At 32.7% G+C, this 20,653-nt stretch overlaps 2 protein-coding genes across 3 annotated transcripts in view; one reads left to right on the top strand and one right to left on the bottom strand.

Moving 5' to 3' along the window:
* LOC139521691 (long-chain fatty acid transport protein 2-like) lies at nt 1–10,906 on the top strand. Its single transcript, XM_071315226.1, has 10 exons — nt 1–505; nt 1,320–1,430; nt 3,182–3,397; nt 4,348–4,506; nt 5,194–5,318; nt 5,632–5,823; nt 6,378–6,483; nt 6,944–7,139; nt 7,975–8,072; nt 10,150–10,906. The coding sequence occupies exons 1-10, from the start codon at nt 139–141 to the stop codon at nt 10,458–10,460; spliced, it is 1,881 nt and encodes a 626-aa protein (XP_071171327.1). The 5' UTR covers nt 1–138; the 3' UTR covers nt 10,461–10,906.
* A 4,671-nt stretch (nt 10,907–15,577) lies between these two features.
* The window catches only part of LOC139519037 (transient receptor potential cation channel subfamily M member-like 2), a 36,704-nt gene continuing 31,628 nt past the window's right edge, over nt 15,578–20,653 (bottom strand). For both annotated transcript variants that reach the window (XM_071310797.1, XM_071310798.1), the window contains exon 21: nt 15,578–16,867. In XM_071310797.1, the coding sequence (XP_071166898.1) occupies nt 16,797–16,867 (71 nt within the window). In that variant the 3' untranslated portion in view covers nt 15,578–16,796. The remainder of the gene's footprint in view (nt 16,868–20,653) is intronic.

Below are 20,653 nucleotides of genomic sequence, written 5' to 3'. Positions count from 1 at the left end.
ATAGGGAAAAGGCGTTAGGGAAGTTTAATACTATGATAGTATTTTTCCAAAGGCAAGAGTATACTGTCAGAAAAGATAACCAGTATTGCATTGTCAAGTGTTATATGGGTGCAAATATATTTCAGCATTTTTAAAGTAATGTCGAAGAGTCAAAAAGTTTTGATAGGTGCAGCAGGCGCAGCTGGAGTGGGCGTGGCAGCATGGAAAACCTTGTTTCCTTATATTACTGACGACTACCGTACACTACGACAGACATGGCGGGTTTCCAATGCAATATGGAAGGACTTATTGGCTGATAATAGAGTCATCGATATGTTTGAAGCAGATGTAGAAAAACACCCAACGAAGCCTTTCATTATCTTTGAAGATAAGATATACACTTATGAATACGTAGACATGATGGCCAACAAAATAGCCAATGTTGCCTTGTCATGGAATCTCGACCAATTAGATACAGTAGCAATGATGATATATAACGAACCTGCGTTTGTTTGGACATTTCTAGGTAAGCATGGTTACAATTTACAATCTCTGTGACTTATCATTTCAGGTGTTTTGGTTTTTTTATTTAATACACAGTAATCAAAAACCAACAATAAAAGCTGTGAATAAAGAACATATCCCGGACAGGATAATATACTGAATATAGAAATAATACTTAATCACTATGTGTACATTGTCAACAATTATTGCATGATGTTGACGTAATTTGTCATACTGAGAAGCACTCTTTGCCTTTTTTAAAGGTTAAACTTGGTTGTATTTAATTTCGGAAGGAGATCTAGAGCGAGGGAGACACCATAACAGGAACACATCTTTTGACATATTACTTAAATACACCGCATTGATAATTTATATAAAAAAAGATGATGTGGTATATTAGTTTGTGGTTGTGAAAACAAAGATCAAGGCTGAAACGATCGACACAGTTACATCACTAGTTGGCAGAGTTCAAGATTGACAAAGTTGCGTCACTGACAGTTATTCTCTAATAACAAATTCGTATTTACTCTTCAGCCAAGGAAAGTTCATTTTATCAAGAAATATCTCATTAATCAATAATTTGACTAATTGCATATGACATAAATTTAAAAATCATGTTTTCATTCGCTCAGAAACAAAATTTTAATAAAGAGTTTTTCAAACCTCACCATTACTAGAGAAATGAATGGGAGTAAAACTCGAGAATTTATTCTGGTATCAATAATACAATGGTAGACAGGAAACGTAGATACTAACAGTGTTTTATATTTCATGTGAAAGCCAAATTACCTCGTGGCTCTGATAGAACATAGTTTTCTAACCCTTTTTATTTAAAGGTTTACAGAAAATTGGACTAGCTGCAGCATTTGTTAACTACCATCTCAAGTCCACTCCTTTAGCACACACTATCAAAGTCAGCGAGGCAAAGGTTTTAATAGTTGGAGAGGGTAAATATATTTTTGACTGACATGTTACTAAAGCAGGCCTACCAGTATGTATATTATACAATTACTGTCTTTTGATGAGGTAAATATGCGGTTTTATTGACTTTTGAAAAACTGATATTCACTGAGGCCGACGGCCGAAGTGAATATCAGTTTCTCAAAAGTCAATTAAACCCCATATTTACCGAAACAAAAGACAGTAATTGTTTTATTCCATATTCCGAGAAAAGAAAATGTATTTAATGACAAACATATACCAAAACTAATTTTACACGAAACATTTTACCATAACGTTGCATGTAAAAGCGCGTGACGTTTAGCGCGGTGAATAACACTTTCTCAGGTGAATATGCTTTTTTATTCAAAATGCAATTCATATAGAGAAACCTACTAAAATAATACCAATATAGAATAAAATATGTATATTCAAGTGATGCATTGTTCAAACATAACTTTCATGTCGTTGTTGAGAAATAAGAACATATTTTATGAATCGTAATACAAGGTACAGTCAGGATATGATTAGGTTTTCAGTGGCCTTGAGTATGGACAGTATTGTTTTAGCTGGTTTATGATATACTAGTAATTTAAAATATAGAAACAAATAAAAGGAAACTTGTAAATTGTACAATAAAATAACCAAAACATTACTAAAACGCGATGTGGGATATATACTAATGAAAGAGTACCTCAATATCAAAACCATAAACGTCACGTTGAGGTCATAACAGTCATAGTCTTTGACAAAACACATTTTTATTCCGTATACCACGCTAAAAATCGTCCAAATTTAGACAAAGTTTTTAAAAGGATTTAAGAGGGATAAACACATCTGTCATCAACACCCGATTCCCTAAATGACAGAAAACAACAGCCACTTGAGACAGTCACATTAAATAGTTTAAAAGTATGGTATAGGATAAGGACAGCAACATAACTTGCTGACAAAGCATGGTCCTGGCTTATGATATTCACATAACGTGGAGACAATATATGGTACTGGCTTACGAAGGAAACATAACCTGGAGACAAGCTGTGGTCCTGGTTTACGACAGCAACACAACCTGGCGACAAGGTATAGTTCTGGTTTTATACGGCCATATTACCTGATGACAAGCTGTGGTCCTGGTTTATGACAGCAATTATTACCTGGTGACAAGGTATAGTTCTTGTTTTGTACGGTCACATTACCTGGTGACAAGGTATAGTTTTGGCCTAAAACAGGAACATTACCTTGTGATAATGTGTGGTCCTGGCTAACAAAAGCAAAATTATCCACAGACAGCCTGTGGGCCTTAAGACAGCAACATTTCCTGGTGACAAGTTATGTTCCTTGCAAACGAAAGTCACATTACATTGTGCCAAGGTGTGGTCCTGGATAACAACAGTCACATTATCGTGTGTCAAGTTGTGGTCCAGACTCCTGGCTATTGGCTTAATGCAGTCACATTACCTGTTGACAAGGTATGGTCCTGGTTAACGACAGTCTCATCAACTGATGCCAATGAATGGTCCTATTTCGCGATAGTCACATTAACTAGTTACAAGGTATGTTTCTGGATTGCGACATCAACATTACAGGTGACAATGTATGCTTCTGGCTTGCGACAGCCAAATTAACTTAAAGAAAATTATCGCTTTCTGGTCATTTGGGCACTCCTGGATACAACTAAAACTCTGTTTCTTACAAAATCATACAACAACAATTATTTTAATATGCCTAGATACCTAAGACGTATTTTATTTTCTACTAGGAGACGATTTACTTGAATCTGTCCAGGAAATTAAGAAAGAAATACCCAACACTGCTATACATGTCATTGGAAAGTCAAAAACTGATCTCCCGGATGGTTTTAGCTCGCTATCAGACCACATGATTAGAACAATGGCTGTGCCTATATGTAAATCAGTACGAGAGACAGTTCCTGTGACACACCCATGTTGCTTTATCTATACATCGGGTACGACAGGTAGGTCATTATATTTTTTAAATTACCAAAGATAAGAAAATGATATAGTAAAAATGCTAAGCAAGATACAACGATGAAAGACAGCCTGAGATATTTAGGGAAAATAAACTAAAGAGAGAATATGGATTGATGGGGACATACCGATGAACATTTAAAATAAAATTAAAAAATAAACTTTTTGTCTCAAAAATAGTGTAAAAATAGTGATATCATCGGACATCAAAAAGTGCTCTTTCATAATAAAAGACATATAGAAAATGTAAGTTGTTTATCATTAAGACATTCGTTTCTAAAAATACGCAGGACATTTTTACACCCAAATATAAAAACTTTAAAAACTAAAAAAAAATAAAAATGATTTAACGCACTTTTAAAACTATCCATTCTGACATGTATACAATAAATTATGATTTCTGTTCCCAATAAAAAAAATTACGAAAGATCTTATATAAGTTCACCAGTTTAACAGACACATTTATACTTCAGTTCAAAGTGTGTTGTTATATTTAGATTTTGCTAGTACTTTACTTATATCGTTTCGCATTTTTGTTTGTTTGTCAAACGTCTGTGGGAGGATAATTACGTGTTATGAGCCATTGTATATGTTGTCATTTGTCTTATTTATCATTAAATGTAAATCAACAGATACATTTTTATGATTATAGATTACTCAAAAATATTTGTTTACGTTTAAGATGAAACAAATAACGAAATAACACTTGTTTTGCACTTTACGATTTAAAAATTCGCAATTGCTAAACGTGTCTTTAATCCAAATAGGAATATATTGAAATAAAAATTATGGCAAAGTCAGCTGTTGCTTTTTTAATGGTTTTGAATCATTCAAAAAAAATTTCAATAAAGATTAGAATGAACCTTTGTGAATAAAAATGTTTTATTAATCAGAAACAATTATTATTTCAAGCAATGCAGATTTGTATTATTTTCAGGGCTTCCAAAACCGGCAGTTATAAACCAATGGAAAGCTAGTGCAATGACTAATAATATGCAGATTATTAATTTCAATGAAAATGATATAGCTTACGCAGTAACTCCTTTGTACCATAGTGCGGCAACCACTCTCAGTTTGTTTAATGTAATAGGTCAAGGTATGGAGAAATTTCATCAATTACAGTCTATGATATTTTCTTACTAAAGTACAGAGCTTTGCAGTAGTAAATAATAATTTCTGTTGTTCATCGGCAAATCGCAAATCATGTTTGAAATCATTAATCCTCTAATTTGATTAATTATATTAACTTGTCTGCCATTATATGTTGTTGTAGTTTTTTTTGTTTTGTTTATTTTTATATATATATTGCTGCAGAAGTATTTAATTTGCCCTAACTCTTGCTTGCTGACTGATTATTTGTTTTGTATAACACTCCTAAGCATAGAGGTCGGAAGTCTATACGCGACGCTTCTGAAACATTTAGAGCTTCAAAACAAAACAAAAAAACCAAAAAAAACTGAACTAATCATGAAAATTCTCTAAAAGTACCTTCTCTATTTGAATTTATAAAACTCGTCTTTTTAGAAAAAATGTCACAATAATTTTTTTCTGTGGAAATAACAAAGAAACTGTATGACTTCGTATTGCATGACTCATATTACTGGAAACTCCCTTTTATATATATGTAGGCGCGTGGACAAAGTATGGAATGCCATTATGACAAAAAAATATAACTTTTGAACACGAGGAATTTGAATACGTAATTATTAATACTAAATAAAAGTTGAAATTGTAGAAGACCAAATTTGTTTGAACATATATTAAAGTTCTTCATATTCTATAGGAGCAACGCTGGTACTCGGACGAAAGTTTTCTGCAAGACATTACTGGGAAGAGGTCCGAAAACACAAAGTAACAGTGATACAATATATAGGAGAACTGTGTAGATATCTACTTAGAGTTCCTAAGGTACTTATTATAATAAGTATTTATATCTTTGACCATTTATATGTCAAAAAATAAATAAAGGGATGATAATTACTAACTGATTTATTGTATTTAATATACTGTATTGGATAATGTCCCTTTTATGATACCACAAAAAAAACGCTTTAAAACAAAACCACATATATTCATGTCGAATATGAGCATTTGATATCAAATACAAATTTCAAACAAGAGAACAAAATGCACACTATGATATTGTTAAATTAACGGTCCATCGTCTATAAGATGACTGGCTGCTGTTTTCCCTTTGGTATCTTCTCTTTATGCATTGCAGAGTGATCTGGACGTAGTTCACAATGTAAGAGTAGCATTGGGAAATGGCTTACGACGCGATATTTGGGACGAGTTCAGAACGAGGTTCAATATTCCACATATTGCAGAATTTTTTGGTGCAACTGAAGGGACAGCTGGTACATGGAATATATTCAACCGAGCGGGATGTGTTGGGAGATGGTCCCCTTTAACGGTAATGTATAGTGATTACCAACGTCTATATTTAAATGATGGCGCTTTGCTTAAGTTAGATGATAATGATTAACAGATATCAATGGCCAGTAAATTGACACTAAAATTTATTTTGTATATAAAAAAAAAAGATGTGGTATGATTGCCAATGCGGCAACTCTTCACAAGACAGACATTAACAGTAATGGGTCATCGTACGGCCTTCAACAATGAGCAAAGCCCATACCTTATAGTAGGCTTTGTAGTTAAGTTGGTCTTAAATAGTTTTGCATGTTTTACTTAGTCCCATTGTGGCTTTATGCTGTTTGTACTTCTTGATTTCTGAATATTGGATATCGAGCGTACCAGATGTAAGTTGTTCAGTTGTTCACATGTCTCAGATAACCATTTTTCAGAGCGCATCCGCCATTTACACAATGTTTGTTAATTGTTGAGCATCATAAAACAACATGTAACTGTTCATTTATTGACAATGTTTATTGTTATCACGTGAATCCCATTTTCTCTTAATCTGTCTTCATAAAAATATTGTCTGTCTCATTTGTTTTATTTTAGAGAGCGCTTGGTCCAGGAGGTGTTCCTCTTTATTTGGTAAGGTATGACCCGGTTACATATGAACCAATGAAAGACAAAAATGGACGATGTATTGTGATTAAACCAGGTAAGACAGACACATTCAGGAGAGATCAGTTTTAAAATTATGAATACATTTGTAATATTCCGAATCTTTTAGAAAAAGTTTTTAAAAAATTATAAGAAATAACGGAATCCTTTAGCTGCAATGAAAACCAAAATCTTGAATTAAAAAAATTAATCAGATACAATTACTCATGATAACCACATACGAGGCTCCTTACGGCGAATGGCACAACGATGTTTTCATATGTTTTTATGAGGTATTAACCGATTTGTTGTATAATGATGTATATATTTACATGATATAGGTTGTTTTTCTGCAGTTTTGGGTTTTAATCAATCCCAGATGAGTTATGACAAGCAATAAATACAAACAAAGCTTAGTCACGAAACTGTATATGACACTTGTGATTTATGAATAAAATAAATTTAAAAAATCAAAACTGCATAAATCTGGAGTAATACAGAAATTGTTATTATTTCAGGGGAAGAAGGTCTCATGATTTCAGCTATTCCAGAACAACTTTTCACGTTTTACAAAGGTCCAGAACAGATGAATGAAAAGAAAATAATTAGAAATGCATTCAGTGATGGCGATGCATTCTTCAATTTTGGAGATTTGTTTTACCTAGACGGTCAATATTATTTATATTTCCGCGACCGCGTTGGTGATACTTTTAGGTATTTAACAAATAATAATAGAAAACAATATCAATCATAACGTTAAGAAGTAAGACGTGTTATGGTCTTAATCTACATTTATACTTGAAGTACTCATATCAATCTCGTACAGTTCAATGTTTCACGAAAGAAATGTCTTTTCCAAAAACAATAAAAACATAACAACATATAACATTAAAATTGCAAAACATATTTCACTCGACTTATCTTGCATATAATGAAAGAAAATGATGTGGGCTGGGAAAGCAAAAAGGGTGATCAAATAAAAAACTAGAGTTAAATTATTTGCCTTGTACCTACTATTTCATCATCCATAGTTTTTTTTTAAATGTTCAGATCTGAGTGCTCCTGATGAAGGTAAATCACGAAAAGTGCGTCGTACGCACAAAATATATGAAGTTTTTATGTCATTTGCAGCAAGGATTTTTTCTTCATATTTCAAATACGAAAATGACCTGGAAATATTTGACTTACTGAAAATTTTGACTTATTGTGGACACATGTTTTCATACTGCGACTTATATAACACACCATTGTCATCCTGTTAAATAATTTGTCGAATTTTTTTATTGTCTCAGCTTTTTATGTAGTGTTCTACATTCTAAGTTTAAATAAAGACAACAGTAGTATACCGCTGTTCAAAAGTCATCAAATCGATTGAGAGAAAACAAATCCGGGTTTCAAACTAAAACTGAGGTAAAATTTTTATTTCTAATTCGTATTAACTGCTCATTCAATTTGCCATTTCAATGTAGCAGTGCATTGTATTCATGAAACTAGTTTGGTATATTTTTCATCATAATGCTAAAACTAGAACAAACACATTTCATTTCAGATGGAAAGGAGAAAATGTATCAACCAGTGAAGTAGCCAATGTGCTAAGTACTTTACCATTTATACACGATGCAAATGTATTTGGTGTCCAAATTCCTGGTATGGTTAATTTGTGGTATAAGTTCCCACAAAAAATTCTGTAAACTGAATAATTCTATGGGAGATTTGTGTGAGAAAAAGATCATAAACAACATAATATTATGCTAATAATTTTGTACACCAGACGAGCGTTTTATCTAAAAAAAAAATCTCATCATTGATACTCGAATTAAAAAAGTGAAAAGGTCAAATCAAGTGCAATGTCGATCGCAAAAATGAAATTAGACATATTGTGATGTCCTTTTTAGCTCACCTGGCTCGAAGGGCCAAGTGAGCTTTTCTCATCACTTTGCGTCCGTCGTCCGTCGTCGTCGTCCGGTGTCGTTTGTTAACTTTTACAAAAATCTTCTCCTCTGAAACTACTGGGCCAATTTTACCAAACTTAGCCACAATCATCATTGGAGTAACTAGTTTAAAAAATATGTCCGGTGACCCTGCCAACCAACCAAGATGGCCGCCATGGCTAAAAATAGAACATAGGGGTAAAATGAAGATTTTGGCTTGTAACTCTGAAACCAAAGCATTAAGAGCAAATCTGACGGGATAAAATTGTTCAAGATCTATCTGCCCTGAAATTTTCAAATGAATCGTACAACCCGTTGTTGGGTTGCTGTCCATGGATTGGTAATTTTAAGGAAATTTTGCCGTTTTTGGTTATTATCTTGAATACTATTATAGATAGAGATAAACTGTAAACAGCAGTAATGTTCAGCAGAGTAAGATCTACAAATAAGTCAACATGATCGAAATGGTCAGTTGACCCCTTAAGGAGTTATTGCCCTTGATGGTCATTTTAATCAATTTTTCGTAAATTTTGTAGTCTTTTACAAAAATCTTCTCCTCTGAAACTACTAGGCCAAATTTTACCAAACTTAGCCACAATCATCATTGGAGTATATAGTTTTAAAAATGTGTCCGGTGATCCGGCCAACCAACCAAGATGGCCGCCATGGCTAATAATAGAACATGGGGGTAAAATGTAGATTTTGGCTTATAACTCTGAAACCAAAGCATTTAGAGCAAATCTGAAAAGGGGTTAAATTGTTTACCTAGTCAATGTTTCTCTGCTCTGAAATTTTCAGATGAATTGGACAATAGGTTGTTTGGTTGCTGCCCCACAATTGATAATTTTTAAAGACATTTTGCTGTTTTTTGGTTATTATCTTGAATATTAGTATAGATGGAGATAAACTGTCAACAGCAATAATATTCAGCAAAGTAAGATCTACAAAAAAGTCAACATGACCTAAATGGTCAGTTGACCCCCTCAAAGAGTTACTGCCCTTTATAGTCAATTTTTAACAATTTTCATAAATTTTACAAAATATTTTCCTCTGTGTAACTAAATAAAAGGCCAAGTTTATTATAGATAGAGAAAATTGTAAGTAGCAAGAATGATCAGTAAAGTAAGATCTACAAACAAGACCATCATCAAAACGCAATTTTGTCATGAATCCATCAGTGTCCTTTGTTTAATACATGTACATTTATGCACATAGACCAAGGTGAGCGACACAGGCCCTAAAAGAGCCTCTAGTTTAAATGGAAGGACCACTAAATGTCTTTTTTCGAATTCATAATTCAAATTAAAACCCATATTAGCATGGCAAAAAAACAAAAAACATCCTACACATAAAGTCTAAGACTGAACATTGCAAATGCAACTTAGAATCGGGATGATTTAAGGGACACCGGAAAAGGGTGAGTTAATCGTGTTCCACTAGTGGCTTTCTTTGTGTTGCTCATGGCAATATACTTTAGGTGATTTTCCTGAATATGTTCTAAACTATTTTTTATAACAATAGAGAAACATAGAAGCTAAAATAGTTAAGCTTATTCGAATTGTGCATGATGTCACCGAGTATTAGGAATGCGCATGTCCGAGTGTGTGTATGAACTAAAAAGGATGTCTTAAACACTTTTAATATCATTGCAAAAGTGCATATAAGGTTTATTGTGAACTTTTTGTTAAAGTAGTTCCAGTTATTATGATTGATAAGTTTTATTTGACAGAGCTTAGTAATTTAAAATATAGCAATCATACTACGTTATTGTACCTATGTGAACGCTATTTCAGGCGAAGATGGACGAGCTGGTATGGCTGCATTGACACTGCACCAAGATCAACAGGTAACGCCTGAAATTCTGAAAGGAATCTACGGCAAGTGTGAACACGAACTTCCAACTTACGCAAGACCAGTATTTATACGATTTATGAAAGAGTTCATCGTAACACAAACAATGAAGAATCGAAAAATTGAGTTAATTGAAGAAGGGTTCGACTTTGATAAAGTTACGGACCCACTTTTTGTGATTGATAATAAATCAAAAACATACAAAGCATTTAATATTGACAATTCTTATGAGGTGCTGCAATCCAAACTTTGATTTAAATACTTCTGTAGAAAAGATACTCATGTTGTATACAGAATTGCTTACAGAAGATAAATATTCTAGTCAGGTGTCGTATTGAACTGAGTTATTAAGTAAATTAGATTTTTATCAAATCCCTTCGAAAAGTTTACTCTATAATGGCCGACTTATTAATGTATTCCAATACGTTAAAATTATTGATTCAGAAATATACCTTTTATATCCTGCCACAACACAATGTGCCAAAAATAAATTTCAAAAATATTTTCACTTTTTCATTTTGTGTCAATTTTCAATTATCAATTTCTATTAACATTTTTTGATTTTTCTCGACTCCGTGTAGTTCCGGAATAAGTACCAAACATTAGGAACAAAACATCAAAATGTTCAAACATTGATTAGTTCATGCGAAGCGAAAATCATGATAAGTAATAAAGAACAATATCTGTATCAATAATATATACTCATGTGAATTTGAAATTATTATTATTATTTCATGGCATTTTTATAGCGCATTATATAAAACTACAATTACTCTAAGCGCTTTACATGTCAAAACAAAAGTACACAAGTTCGTACATACACGAAATTACAACGTTAAAAATATACCAAAATATGTTTAAAAGCATACAACATCAAATCAACTATAAAAATTTAAGACTCCAGCAACTTGGTTAAAAATGAATTAAAAGAATTATTAATGAAAAAGTAATTAAACTAAATATTTCTAAAATTGCTGAATTTTGTATTTAAAAATAAGTATCTAAAATACTCCAGCTTGTAAAAAATTTAAAATAAAAATGTTATATCAAAATATACTAGTGTTATTAAATCGTACACTTTTGCCTAACCGGTTACTCGGATGATCGTTCGACCGATTAACCGATTAACCGATAATTTAAGTTGGTGTTTGAAAGCCTTATCAAAAGAACCCTACACATAGATATAAGATGTCGTATGAGTGTCAATTTGACAATCTTTCATCAAAGTCATAAATACGCTTTTAGAATTGAAGTTTTTCCTTTAGCATTATAAGGCTTGTCTGTGAGGATTCCTGGCGAAGTTTGACTTTTAATAATCAAATACACCGTATCAACTATAGCGTTTGTACCAACTTCAGATTGAAAAATCCAAAAAACAATCTTAATCTCGTAGAATTGAATATGTCATATGTCTGAAACCGATTATTCTTTCCTTTTCTCTTGTTGTCTCCGAAAATAATGGGGGTGTTTCAATTTGAAATTATTGATTATAAAAAAAAAAGATGTGGTATGGTTGCCAATGAGACAATTCTTCACAAGAGACCAAATTGACACAGAAATTAACAACTATAGGTCATTGTACATGCTGTACGACCTGTTTCTTCACTGTGTTTGCTTGTTTCTTTAAGCATGTTTCTCGTACTATCACGTATACATTGAGTACATTCACATTGGTTTGCATTTCACAATTTTTGAATTTAAAGTAAGACTAACTCTGGCACTAAGGAGGTTGCACATTTAACTGTAGGTTTACACACTATTAGATCGAAAACGAAATAATGAAGTAATAAAAATGTACTCATTACTGATTTAAAGTTACTGTTAAAAAAACATGTTTACTAATTATGTTTCTTAAAGATCCTGCCACGAACTCTAATGAATTTTATGTTTTTAGGATTAACAATAACAATCAATATACTGGACAATTGATCTGTAGAAAATATATGGCATAAGATTCAATACTTTGGAATTCGATTTGTTTTTGCCGCACCTAAAAGCATATGTATTGTGTATTTATGTTTGCAAGGCCTTTGTTAATTTCGTTGATACATTATTTTAGTTTGACATTGATCTGTGAAGATGTTAAATAAAATTTACTCATACAATATTAAAACGACACAAATCAAGGGGATGAACAAAAAAACTGAGGACATCCTACGCACTACAAACTGAGGACATCCTACGCACTACAAAAGGAGCAAGACTGAGGACATCCTACGTACTACAAGAGGAGCAAGACTTGACAAGACTTCTCCTGCTATACACGTATCACCCGCCATGCGAATTCACACACAGTCAAAAATGTGTCAACCGTGAATTATTATGATACACAAACTCAATGAAATGACTGATCCGACGAATATTATATTATGTAGAGATCATAGACTATATGTCGCTGGTAAGTTGAAACAGACTTATGACTGTCAACCAATTCGTGATGGTAACACTTTTGTAGTGTCGATATAAGCCGACCTTCCTCTTAAATATGTTGGAGCAGTTTTCGTTAAGATTGCACACCGCTTCTATTAATAAAGTATATTAAAGACTTTATGGGGTTATTTGTAAGGCATTTGTATAAATCTGCTTCATATGAGTACAAGAAGAAGTAGGTACACAACTTGTACCCATAAAAAAACTGTCTGTCCTTTAAGATATCAATCCAAAAATATTCAACAAATATGTCGCCATAAAAAAATAATATTTTGATGACATCATCTTCGGTATATTTGTTTTTATAATCAGAACAAGAGAAGCTTACCATGTATATGTTTTTTGGTGTTTTTTTTTCAATTTATGATATTTAAAAATTGATCTTTCTCTAAGTTCAGTATTTTTGTGATTTTACTTTAACCACTATTGCCTTTATGTTTAAAATTGAGAATGGAAACGGGGAATATGTAAAAGATATTACCATTCGATGAAACAGCCCACCAAAGGGTCGTTAACAAATCGTTCCTCAGATAGCCACGAAACAAAAAACGTGTCATAATTAAGCAAAAACGGACGTCCCACTAAAATCTCAAAACATATAAATAAACCAAACCTTTAAAAATATACAAAATCAACAAAGGTAAATTGCTTCTGAATTTTGATAGACACAAATCTGCTGCAGGGCTAAACAAGTTTTGTGAGATCTCAACCCTCCACATATACCTCCAGCCAATGTAGAATAAACAAACCGCACGTCAATACGCACAGTAAAACTCAGTTTTTAAGAAGTCCGAGTCCAATGTTAGCTGATTCATTTAAAACAGGGTTGTATGAGGAAACTGAAGAAATTGGTTTACAAATAAAGCCTTGGTTTTTTTTGTTACCTATTCTGAAATTAGACTTTGACTTCTTTTGAACTGAGTTTTACCGTTTACTTTTCAGGGTTGAGATCTTACAAAACATATTTAACCCAGTCGAATTCTGAGCCTGTCCAAAGTCAGGAGCCTCTGGCATTTGTTTGTCTTGAATGATATATAATTTAGTTTCTTTTATAATTATTTTTGGCATTTGGAGGTATATGAGACGTCATTTTGCGAAGGGGCTAGCTCAAGCCCACCTCAGGATGCGGAACTTTTTTGATGTGTTAAAGACCATTGATGGCCTTCGACTGTTTTCTGCACTTTGGTCGGTTCTTGTCTCTTCGATACATTCCCCATTTCCATTCTCAATTTCAACTGTAGTATACCGCTGTTCAAAAGTCAGAAATCGTTTGAGAGAAAACAAATACGGATAACAAACTAAAACCTGGAGTAACACACCAACAAAAGGAAAACAATGGATCAACAGAAACACTAACGTGCAACCAAAACAAACACCACCATACATAGAAACGGACTTTTTGATAACGGCTGTCATATTCCTGGCTAGACTCCGGACATTTTAAGAACACATGTTAGGTTGAAACCTCGTTTAAAGGCCATAAAACCTCCCGCCTATATGGGATAGTTTGAAACATGCAGAACAAACAATCACTAAAACATTCATCACAAAGAACCGATTAATAAATATAATACAAACAAGAATGTGTCCATAGTACACGGATGCCCCACTCGGACTATCATTTTCTATGTTCAGTGGACCGTGAAAATTGGGGTTAAACCTTTAATTTGGAATTAAAATTAGAAAAATCATATCATAGGGAACATGTGTACTAAGTTTCAAGTTGATTTAACTTTAACTCATCAAAAACTACCTTGACCAAAAACTTTAACCTGAACTTCGCACTATCATTTTCTATGTTCAGTGGACCACGAAATTGGGGTCAAAACTTTAATTTGGCATTAAAATTAGAAAGATCATATCATGGGGAACATGTGTACTAAGTTTCAAGTTGATTGGACTTCAACTTCTTCAAAAACTACCTTGACCAAAAACTTTAACCTGAAGCGAACGGACGCACAGACGGACGAACGAACGAACAGAGGCACAGACCAGAAAACATAATGCCCCTCTACTATCGTAGGTGGGGCATAAACAAAGTAAAATCACAAAATACTGAACTTAGAGGAAAATCAATTCGGAAACGGTCCATAATCACATTGCAAAATCAAATAACAAAACGCATCAAAAACGAATGGACAAGAACTGTCATATTCCTGACTTGGTACAGGCATTTTTAAATGTAGAACATGGTGGATTAAACCTGGTTATATAGCGCTAACCCTCTCACTTAGTACAATAGTACATTGCAGCGTGTAAACCAGAGAATAACAACGGACATCTTCCTTTAATGACACAGCACACCACCAACATTGACATACTTTTGCGATGCATGTTTAATATTGAAATGAATACAACTATATGAAACGAGATTCAAAAACTTACAAATATTTTCACAATACTGGTCCAAATAATTATCATGATTATGAGGTCTTGAAAGGCTATTTTAAATTAATGCTGCGTTGACAAAAAAGCTATCATAAAATTAACATGCATTTTCAATGTGTCAAATTAAGAAAACTAAATGATGACAAAGGTTATTGTGTATTAATTTTCTGTTTACAAAACTTTAATTTTTTCCAAAAAAATAAGGATTTTCTTATCCCAGGCATAGATTACCTAAGCCGTATTTGGCACAACTTTTGGGAAATTTTGAATCCTCAATGCTCTTCAACTTTGTACTTTTTGGCTCTATAAATATTTTGATATGAGCGTCACTGATGAGTCTTATGTAGAAGAAACGCACGTCTGGCATACTAAATTATAATCCTGGTACCTTTGATTATACAACTATTTGTGACACAGAACGACAACATGCACTCTGCAAATCTAAAAACAAAAATGCAATGATTTGTATTGATGTTCTTCGTTTTGGTACGATTTCAAGGACACTGTTAATATATCAAGTTGTGCCTTTAAAAGTATTGATGCTGATATACATTTGAAGAGACAAGCATAAGTTTTAATGATAAGAAATATAAACATAAACAATAGATCTATACAACGTGCAAACAATAAGAAATTTCCCTCATAATTCGTATTTATCCGACAAGGTCATTTTAGCCTTTATTTTTTCGCTCTTGGGGGATGATTGTTAGGGAAATACTTTTTATGCAGATAATAACACTGTATAAAAGGTATTTTTTCGAACACCTTTCTGAATTTACCTTCATCAGGAAAGATCAAAACGATATATTTTATGAAGAGAATTTGGATTAATAAGAACAAAAGCACATAATTTATTGTGTTTTTGGCTACCAAAATTTATTAACATGTAAAAAACAAGCATAAGCAAATAAAAATAAAAAGGAAAACTGTCAAACTGTCAAACTTATACGACATTTGAATATAAATAGAAATATGGCAAATTAAAACTGAAATATTTGCATGCAATTAAAACCAGCAAGGAATGTATAACAATGGATAAGGGAACTAAGACATGCATATAACAATTTTTCTGTTTCATATCAATTGAACTTTAGCACTCGTTTGTAGCTAAAAGATATCGTAATGTCTGTCTTTACATTGTTCAACAATATTTTCTTTTTCACTCATAATTCCAATCAAATTCCTACCTTTTTGTATTTTGAGTATGGCGTTTAGGTTTTCGTCTGAAGTGGTTTACATTTATCATTTCGAGGAATTTCATAAGTGTCTATGCGATATGGGTTTCACTCATTGTTGAAAGCTGAACTGTGATCTTAAATTGTCAATTTTAAGTATCTTTCTGTTTTACTAAGTTTTTAATGTTTGCTTTTTCTTTAAGATATACTTCTAAGAAAAATATCTTGGAAAGAGATTAGAACAATTTGGAGATGAAATGTGCAGAAGAGATGTACAAATGAAACATGAAAAATTAATTCGCCGTTACTAAAAGATTTAGGAAGCTAAAACAATGATTTGCACCATTAAAATACACTATAGTCATATATAAACTGCAAAAAGGCTTATTCAAAAAAATGTTTTGAAGTTCTCAACACTTTCAAGGTTGCGTAAAGTTATGAATATTATATCGTATTTATACACTTTCTTGTCAATGATTAAATGTTACAAGTAACATCATCTAGTTTGTCTTGTATCTTCCACCTTTCTTTCATGTTTACAAGAAAACAATGATCTTTTCAAAACAAAATGTATAAGTTTTCATCTGTTTGCTGTCTCAAAAATTGTAAACGCATTTAATTGCGTTTAAAGATTGGAGAGTGTTGATCTTATCTATATCTCTTTTATCTGAAAAGAAAACAAAATGATAAGTACGAAATATCACACTGCTTTCAACTAATTACAATGATAAACTATATAAACAAAAATGTCTGTTTCAGGATGAACATGATTTACTATGAGGTTACATAAAAGATAAAATAAAGCAAAAGTACTCATCACAATAGTCATAATAGACACAGAGAAGAGAATGGAAAATGTGAATGTGTCAGAAACAACAAATCCAACAAAAGATTGTTAATTAGAAACGAAGACTGATAAAAAAAACCACACTAATATTGATGCAAATGGCATCAAGACTGGAATGGTCACTGTTATTTTCATTCAAATAAACTCATCATAGGTACCAGGACTAAATTTTATATATACGCCAGACGCGCGTTTCGTCTACAAAAGACTCATCAGTGACGCTCGAATCCCCAAAGTTAAAAAAAAAAGCCAAATAAAGTACGAAGTTGAAGAATATTGAGATCCAAAATGCCTAAAAGTGTTGCCAAATACAGCTAAGGTAATCTATGCCTGAGGTTGAAAAGCCTTAGTATTTCAAAAAATTCAAAGTTTTGTAAACAGATAATTTAAAGATATAACAATATCAATCAAAACAATTGACAGGTACACATTGATGTGGATAATGTCGATGGCAATACAGAAAAACCTCGCAAAGGTCGATTATAAGACTTGCATAGGTAAGACATAAATCTAACAAGGTGAAAAACATTTTGTGACTTTAACCTCAAATAATTTATCGAAAATCGTTTATTTTGAAGATAAGGACATAATGTAAAATACTTCATGCTAATAACGTGAAACAACGACATTATGAAATTCCGGACCATATTTTTGTGAATATTAAGTTTGGTCTTAATATAAAGTTGAATCTAAATCAAGAAATATGACTTACAGCGGATTTCATTGAGTGTGTAGCGAAAGGTAATATTTTTGGTTAGTTTGCTTGTTAGCTTAACCGTGAAGTCATTATTAGGTCAGGTAAACTACCCTCCTTTCGAAGTAGCATAGTCCAACAGACATATAGATTGTTTTTCTGTCGGACTAGTCTATTCTTAAAGTAGGGTAGTTTACCTAACCTAACAATGACTTCACGGTTCAGCTAACAAGCAAGCTAACCTAAGATATTACCTCTGGCTACACACTCAATGGAATCCGCTGTAATTAGATTTTAAAATATTGACTGTTAAGAGCGTCAACCATTTAGGTGTATTTAAATCAAGACATTGATTTCAATATAATTACAAAAATATGTTTTTTTACGTTTTGGGGCTAATTTGATCCCTGCATCCTTGAATTGACAGGGTACTTGTACATGTCGTATTTACATATTTTTCAATTGATTTATGCTGTTGGCAAGCATTTTAAGCATGTTCAAAACGAGAACATATTAATAGTAAATTCAAAATGAAGGTTTCGCTATAAGGAATCGACCTGTATAATAGACTGAAAAGTGAGGGTATATATGATGCGCCCGAATAGAACTATACCAGAAATAAGATTAAACGTGATTCCATGAAATCTCAGTAGCATGAGTTCGAATCCCGCTCATGGAAGAAGAAAAAAAAATGCAAAACAGATCTAACATAGTTGGGCGGATAGTTAGACGACTTATATTTATGTAACACTCCAAACGTCTCCTTCCCCCAAACGTGTCCGATTCCCCCAAACGTGTCTATTCTCCCCAATCGTGTCCGATTTTATAACCCCCAAACGTGTCCTTTAATTGATATTCGCCCAAACGTGTCCACATATCGTCTCGCGTCTTTTCGCGGTAATACATGTATGCATATGACATCAATAACGTTCACGGCATTTCTGTGATGGGGTACATAGTTGATGAAGTGGTCATTTATAAGCATTAGTTTGTTAATGCCGGTTGTTACTGATTACCATAACTGAAAATTCAATCGGTATCATATGAATTAACTTTTGACTGAAATCGCTTGTTGTCCAGTTGCAAGTAGTTCATACTCATTTAGAACGAACATACACATAATTCTAGAACAGATGAATTAATCGTTTACTATGTAAGTTATGTGTTGCCAATAAACTCCGGTCATGCCTTTTATTTTAATTCGAATATTGCACGGCGGGCTTTCAGCAAAATTGACTTCACTTTTGTCAACACTCCTGATATTTTAAATGCTCTCTAAATCATTAACTGCGTAGTTATCAGGTTTTAATCCCAACTAGTAATTATCCCGAGTAACCGTAAAAATTTAGGCACAATACCAAATTACAGGTTTGCCTGATAATATGACCTATCTTCAGTATATACTGATGTCGTTCAAATAAAGCATGCAATATTTGGCACTGGACGTTATGTCTCTTGTTCGTGTGTCTTTAGTGATGCTGGAAACCTAAAATTTAGGATAATTACTATTTGAGATTTTCATTTTAAAAATTGAAGAGCGAGTGAAAAAAACGATTTTTTAATGACTTCAGTTAGACACTATTTTAATCTTCGTATATAATAGAGGCCGTTTTAAATGAAAGTAGTGGAAATTTAAAACTAGCCGAACGGACGCTACCACTTTACCAAGGTTATTCTGCCGGATTAAAAACTATATTTCTATTTTTTAATGAAATAGTCAAATGAGTATACGTTAATAAAAAAGCAATACCTAAATAACCAACGTACTTATCATATGGACAAGAATGATAATTCCAGTAAAATAAAAATAAAAATAAGCTAGATATAGACACGTTTGGGGAATTGGACACGTTTGGGCTTAGTACAAATGACACGCTTTGGTGCCCTTTTACAACTAGACATGTTTTGCAGTTCAGTGACGTCGATGTGGACACGTTTGTGAGAATCAGACACGTTTGGGGGAAAGACACGTTTCTGAGTGTTGCATAATATATATACATTTTTCATTTATAACAGTTATGAAATCTTTGATATTGAAATTTTCAAACATTTGCTCAACATACTGAGATATGCTTTAATGCCCAACAAATACACATATGACGAAATGAATAATCCTCTTTAACCAAATATAAAAAATCTAAAATAACGATTTGTATCCAGCGTATAATTCATGTCAACCAGATTAATAAAAATGAATCCCTGAAATGCGACTGAAATTTGCAACGACCTTTCTGAGTAGAAATGAAAGCAGAATTTATTGTAACAAAACTTGCATTTTTCATCACATTGCATCATTAACTATTGTAAAAAATACTATTGATAAAAGTGAAATGTACATAGATCTGAAATGTTTCAGTTAGAAGTATTGCAGTGCAGCAATCTTAAATTATGTAAGACTTACCGTAAATAATTTGATAAAATGTTTTATAGAGGAAGTTTAAAACAGACAAAACTGATTGCGAAGTGTGTATTCTCATAACGTTTGATGCCTGCAACAGATGATTATCAAAGGTCTCGCTCCTTTCTATAGTTCATGCCATTACCTCACTCTTTGTTTGTAACTTTCTATAGTTCATGCCATTACCTCACTCTTTGTTTGTAACTTTCTATAGTTCATGCCATTACCTCACTCTTTGTTTGTAACTTTCTATAGTTCATGCCATTACCTCACTCTTTGTTTGTAACTTTCTATAGTTCATGCCATTACCTCACTCTTTGTTTCGCTCCTTTCTATAGTTCATGCCATTACCTCACTCTTTGTTTGTAACATGCCATTACCTCACTCTTTGTTTGTAACCTTCTATAGTTCATGCCATTACCTCACTCTTTGTTTGTAACTTTCTATAGTTCATGCCATTACCTCACTCTTTGTTTGCAACTTTCTATAGTTCATGCCATTACCTCACTCTTTG

Source organism: Mytilus edulis, chromosome 4, assembly GCF_963676685.1.
Source record: "Mytilus edulis chromosome 4, xbMytEdul2.2, whole genome shotgun sequence".
NCBI classification, from domain to species: Eukaryota; Metazoa; Mollusca; class Bivalvia; order Mytilida; family Mytilidae; genus Mytilus; species Mytilus edulis.
This window is presented reverse-complemented; position numbering and strand designations above follow the sequence as displayed.

Bases quoted from the DNA above. Each gene is read 5' to 3' on its own strand.
- LOC139521691 (XM_071315226.1), top strand. From the start codon at position 139: ATGTCGAAGAGTCAAAAAGTTTTGATAGGTGCAGCAGGCGCAGCTGGA. The intron at 1,431-3,181 runs GTAAATATATTT...ATTTTCTACTAG, and splicing joins GGTTTTAATAGTTGGAGAGG to GAGACGATTTACTTGAATCT. The intron at 8,073-10,149 runs GTATGGTTAATT...ACGCTATTTCAG, and splicing joins ATTTGGTGTCCAAATTCCTG to GCGAAGATGGACGAGCTGGT.